At 37.4% G+C, this 6,000-nt stretch overlaps 1 protein-coding gene across 3 annotated transcripts in view; it reads left to right on the top strand.

Annotated features, from left to right (window-relative positions):
• LAMA1 (laminin subunit alpha 1) overlaps nt 1-6,000 on the top strand; it is a 143,685-nt gene that overhangs the window by 112,331 nt on the left and 25,354 nt on the right. For all 3 annotated transcript variants that reach the window (XM_039845833.1, XM_039845828.1, XM_039845837.1), the window contains 5 exons: nt 219-373; nt 1,817-1,960; nt 2,951-3,084; nt 3,926-4,076; nt 4,890-5,014. In XM_039845833.1, the coding sequence (XP_039701767.1) occupies nt 219-373; nt 1,817-1,960; nt 2,951-3,084; nt 3,926-4,076; nt 4,890-5,014 (709 nt within the window). The remainder of the gene's footprint in view (nt 1-218; nt 374-1,816; nt 1,961-2,950; nt 3,085-3,925; nt 4,077-4,889; nt 5,015-6,000) is intronic.

The raw sequence follows: 6,000 nt of genomic DNA, 5'->3' as shown, positions 1-6,000 counted from the left end.
AAAAAAAAAATGCACTAACATCTGGATTTGCATTTATAAAGAGAAGGGCCTTTGGTAATGCATGTCGCTGGTGCATTTTTCATATGTGTATGAAAAACTTCAAGGATTTGATTATTAAGCTATTCTATTTTATCCAGTGTATTAGTAATGACCAGTTAATTTCTCTTGTACCCTTGTCCCCCATCCCAACAACTTTCTTGCCACCTTGTATTTGTTAGCTATATTAGCTGGAAGAAAAGTTAAAGATGTGGAAACGCAAGCCAACCTTTTATTTGATCGGTTGAAGCCTTTGAAGATATTAGAAGAGAACCTAAGCAGAAACCTGTCAGAAATTAAACTGCTGATCAACCAGGCCCGGAAACAAGCAGCTTCTGTAAGTGTGGGGCCCTGCGGCTCTCAGTAACATCCAGCCTTCCTCCCTACTGAGGCAGGCTCTCGGTAACCCCAAGTCCCAGAGAATTCCTGTAGAAATGACTTTCTGGTCATACCAGGTCCCCTAGAAACCTCTACTGACCAGCTTTCAGTAATCCCAGATTCTTCACAGCCTTGTCTTAGGTATACTTAAAGCCTTAAGTATATTTAACTAGTCTTATTTTCTTTCATTTCTGTTTTTATTCAACATGTTGCAAAATGTTGTTAGCAAAGAGATCTCCATGTCTTTGTGGAGATTTGTAATTATAGTCTAGATTTATAAATTTATAACTATTAGCTAATTGTTTAGAACACCTCGTCTAAGCGTTAACATCACTCTTAGTTTCTCTGGTGGCATATAGTGTTATTGCCATCATTTTGCCAAGTTGGTTTTAATAATCCAGTGCTCTTAGAATGTTTGTACAGTATGGGTCTCATGGTCTCGGAGTCTGACAAGAGTTTGTATATGTACAAATGCTGCACAAATCCAGGTCATTAAATGCATAAAACACTTGACACTCAGAAAAGCACAAACTTGAGAAAATGTTTTCTAGCCATCTACAGTATATGGCATTGGTTGTGTTCTAAAGGAGAGGTATTTCAGGGAAATAAAAAGACTTTTGAGAGGATATGCAATTATCATGCTACTAGAAACTTCTAGACAATAAATGTGATTTCTGGTCTAATGTTTATCCACCTAAAGCTTTCTAGCCAAGATAAAGGAGTTCTGAGCTGTTTGATCCACCCCCACCCCCTGCCACCCCCTCAACCGTCGCTTGGAAAAGTGCTGTAGGTTTACATGAGATCTGGCTTCCATCTATTTTAGTTACAGTTACCAAATAAATGTAAGCCCAATGGATAGTTCTAAATGTTCTGGTTAATACAAACTTATTATCTGGAAGGTAACTGTAAGATATATGTATAAATAATTGCTTAGAAAAATATGCAATAAGTGCAATAATGCTTTATACATATTTGATGAAAGAATAAATAGATTACTATTTAATTCTATTAATTTCTTACTATTTATTTCTATAAATAGAAAGAATAAATAGAAATAATCATCAGATATCCTCTCTGTATCAGGTAAGGATTCCAGAGTGATTTGGATAAGCTGCTGCTTGTCTTTAGGGAATTAAATCTCACATAAAGTAGACAGTTTCCTACATAATACACTCTTTTAAAACTCCAAGACTGACCTTTCCATATTTAAATATTTTACCAAATAAAATAATTTCATCATGATTTGATTTATCACTTTATGAAACAGAAAGCATTTTGTATTATCAAGAGAGGAAACCTGCCCAACAATGGAAGTCCATCACGGCATAGTACTTTTGAACTCCTGGAGCACTTCCAGAGTACGTCGCTAAATGATTGGGACAATTTTCTTTTCCTTCTACAGATTAAAGTTGCTGTGTCTGCAGACAGAGATTGTATCCGGGCCTACCAGCCTCGAATTTCTTCTACTAACTATAACACCTTAACACTGGATGTTAAGACAAGTGAACCTGATAACCTTCTCTTTTACCTTGGGAGCAGCACCAACGTGAGTATGGACTGGCAAAAAGGAACAATGAGTCTCTTATGAACATGTATATTTTCTGAATTGACACTTTTTTGATGAAAAAATAGGGCCTTGGTGAAATCACTAATTCTTTTAAGGGAACTAACTTTTTACTAAGCTGGTAGCATTAGATGAAAAATAAACAAATCACAAAGTCGAATACCTGTGAGAAGGAAAGTGACAATTAGGAAGTAAAGATGCCTTCCTTTGCTATCTTAATTACAAGCTGTGGCTTCAACGAACTTTCTGTAAGGCCTTCTATGACCTGTGAGGCCACTGAGTTTAGTTTGGGGTCTATAAAATAAATCTTGTGGTCATTACCAGGAGTGGAGGCTGCATCCTAAGCCATATCACAGTTGTCAGACTTCACCCAGGTTTTTCCACCTCAATTACAGTGGTTCTCAGAGGGCCCGTCCCCAGTGGAAGGCTGTTGATACCTGTGTCTGTGCCAGCAAGAATGAGTCAGAACCCTTGGGTATGTTAGGGCAGAAAATATTAGCAAGCACAGATATTATCTGAAATGTCTTCTTGGAAGATAAGGTGCAAAACACATACAACCCTTGATGAGTGATTTGATGGCTCCCGTCTTACTGTGTTTTTCACATTCATTTATTCATTGTCTTCTCAGACCAAGCAAACACACAAGTGCTACGCCTCCCCCTCATGCACCCTGTGGAATGCTGGTGACCCCCAGCGTATTTTCTTGGGGAACGTTACAGGAGGCATTGTGGAGAGTCATGCAGGGCAAAGGTGGTGGGGCATTAATGGCCAAGGGCGGCCATTGTCCCCAGTACTCTGAGTCATGCTCCAGCTCTAGGGAGGGGAGCGTTGAAAGATGAAAAAGGATAGTTTTTGGGGGGTTTTGCTTTTTTAAGAATAGAAAAAATGCTGTAGGATTTTTAAAAGTGTTTTAGTAGTCATGCAGGCAGTCTGGCATGTAAATCCACACCAACCCACGCCCCTACACCCCAGTCTGATTTCCTGGCAGTGGAGATGCGGCGAGGGAAAGTGGTCTTGCTCTGGGATGTGGGCTCCGGGTCAGCACGTTTGGAATTTCCAGACTTTCCAATTGATGACAACAAATGGCACAGTATCTACGTGACCAGGTAGTAGAGAAAGTTCTCTCCAAACATCTCTCTTTTTTTAACTGTATCTTATAAATAATTACATGTTTGTAACATCATATAGTAATCTTTGAAACTTCTGGGAAGTCAGATTATAGTGAGAAAAGGCTTGGTTTAGATTGACTGTAGAAATAAGGGTATTTTTTTTTCTTATTACAGAAGAAATAAACTTTGTTCTCAAAACCAACAATAAAAGAAGAAAAAAGTTAAAAGCTGATGTTACTTCTAGAATGTTAGGTCTAAGCTCAGTAAAATGTTTCAGCCCACTAAATGGGAATAAATGCAGCTTGGTAGAAATTCCGTGTGGCTGACAGTGGAATGCAAGGAGAAGAGGACAGAAGACAAGGATACAAGTAGGGAATGTGTTTTCTTAAAATTCAGACCCAAAGCAAAATTATTCCTTTTAAAGCCCCTCTCTAGAGGTAACTAGTCTTAAGCAGTTTTAGATATGTCTTCTTTTTCCCTACTTTTTCATAATATTATGGTTTGTTGTTGATGGTGTGTTTGGGGGAATTTTTGTCTTTTGCTTTGTTTTCTATAAAACTAGGGTGATATCGAAAACAGTAGACCATTTCAAATACAGTTTAACTCATGATCCATGACTGTTTTGCATGATGAAATGGATGTTTTAGAACACTCTATAGGATTCTGGAGAGTAAACTCAGGGTTTGGTGGACAGGACTAGAAGCAGGGAGACCAGCTGGAGGCTGTTGCAGAGGACACGGGGAGAAGCAGATGGAGGCTGTGTATGCACCAGGAGTGTGTGTGTTCACTGACTTGCGATTCTGAAAGTGTTCTTTCTGCAATTTTTCGTGACCCCTAGATTTGGAAACATTGGTTCATTGACTGTAAAGGAAATGAGTACAACTCAAAAGCCACCACAAAAAACAAGTAAATCCCCAGGAACAGCAAATGTGCTGGATATAAACAACTCTACACTAATGTTTGTTGGAGGGCTTGGAGGACAGATCAAGGTAACATTTGAACATTCATCTGAACAGGACTTATTGGCTGATTTTACTTATATGTAAACTTAATACATAAATTTACACAATGTTATATGTCAAATATACTTTAATTTAAAAATTAATATGATTAAATTGTTAAGTATATCCCAGGCAGATGAAGATTTTTTTGCTTCTGTTATTTTGCTTAATGACAGTTTATCTGCAGAGAGGTTGGTTTTGTAGGGTAAAGCTTCATACTTAATAAATAGTGTAAATGGAAAAGAAGTCAATGGTTCATTTTACTCTTTGAGTTTCTCTTTCAGTGATGAAACAGGAAATTTAATATTCCACATTAATTTCTGTAAATTCCCTTTATCCCTATTTTAACTCTAGTCGTAGACTAATAACTAATTAGTGTTTAGCGAAAGAGCCCATCATATTTATTTTATCCTATCAGTTATCTTATCACTGAATAACATTGAGTCACATGGACTTGGTTCAGTGTTCTCACGTGAGAGCGAGGGTCTCAGTGCCAGCCCGGTCCTTAACACTGACCACATTTTCTGGGCCTCTCTGTTTCTCATCTGAAAAAGAGGCTTTTCTCCAGCAACCCTAGTAACTAAGATGACCTTTAAGATCCTGTCCAGTTGTCACCCATTGTAGGATTCAACTTTGTAATCAAAAAGAAATCTAGTGATTACATCTGGCCATTTTTTTGGAATTTGTTTTCTCACAATTTGGTTCTGTTAGATTTGAGGTTTTAGGGAAGAGTTTCATGCACTTAGAGAATTTATTCCTTTCATCAAATTCATGTGGGTTATGTTTGTTTGTTTACATTAGAAGTCTCCTGCTGTGAAGGTCACTCATTTCAAAGGCTGCATGGGGGAGGCCTTCTTGAATGGACAATCGATTGGTCTATGGAACTATATTGAAAGAGAAGGAGAGTGCCATGGCTGCTTTGGAAGGTAATATGCCCCCACGATTTAAAACATTGTATGTTATTCTCATAACATCTGAGAAGTGCTTAAAGAATTTACATACACATCAAGGATGGATAAGTTTGTGATGTCAGTCTTATCATTGCAAAGGATATGATGCGCATTATTTACTAATAGAAACCTGGTTATATCTTTAACCCTTAAAAAGAAGTGCTCATATTGCTATGTCTTATACTGTGTGCTTTGATCATAGATTATAAAATTGAGAAGCATCAGACATCTGCTCAAACAACCTTCTGTCTCAAAGAGCCACAATTAAGTCTTGGGTAAATCACTGTACATTTTTATTTTGAAAATACCTCCAAGCATGAGAATTTTTGTTTGTGATGTCAATTTTTATAGATAAGTACTTTTTTATTCCTAAATTCTATAATTTTAGAAATAAAATGCATTTGAAATAGAGAACAACTACCTAACATCTTTTTGCATATATCGATATGATAGAAGGCATTTAATAACTTAGTCTCACCAAGCTCAACACCCGCTTTATTATTTTCTAATAAAATAACTGCAACCCTGTAAGTATACAAGACCTGTTTTCCAGCACTTCGGCATTCAAGACAATAAATTGCTTTTGCGTTAGAGAAATGTAACATCTGATGTAATCTCTCCCATCAAATGGGCTGCTCTGTTCAGATAGATATCTGTAATTAACAGTGAGCTGTGACAAGAAGCAACTCGCATTATGTTTAGAAACTTGTGGGCGAGTTTTCATTTTGTCATTGTTAGGTCTGCTTTCTCATATGGCTCCTAGCTTGGGGTTTTATAGTTGAAGACTTTGATTCTCTATTTTCCCTTTCCTTAGCTTGCTCAAAAAGTTGTAGCCAGAAGCATAGTTTTTGGAGCCTTAGCACTAAAAAATTATTAGATTTGGCATCTAAATTGCTCAGACTCCTGTCCCAGGTCTACTACCAAATCTCTTTCAGTGACTTGGGATAGTAAGTCACTTCACC

The sequence above is a fragment of the Pteropus medius genome, unplaced genomic scaffold (assembly GCF_902729225.1).
Source record: "Pteropus medius unplaced genomic scaffold, Ma_sr-lr_union100, whole genome shotgun sequence".
NCBI lineage: Eukaryota > Metazoa > Chordata > Mammalia > Chiroptera > Pteropodidae > Pteropus > Pteropus medius.
This window is presented reverse-complemented; position numbering and strand designations above follow the sequence as displayed.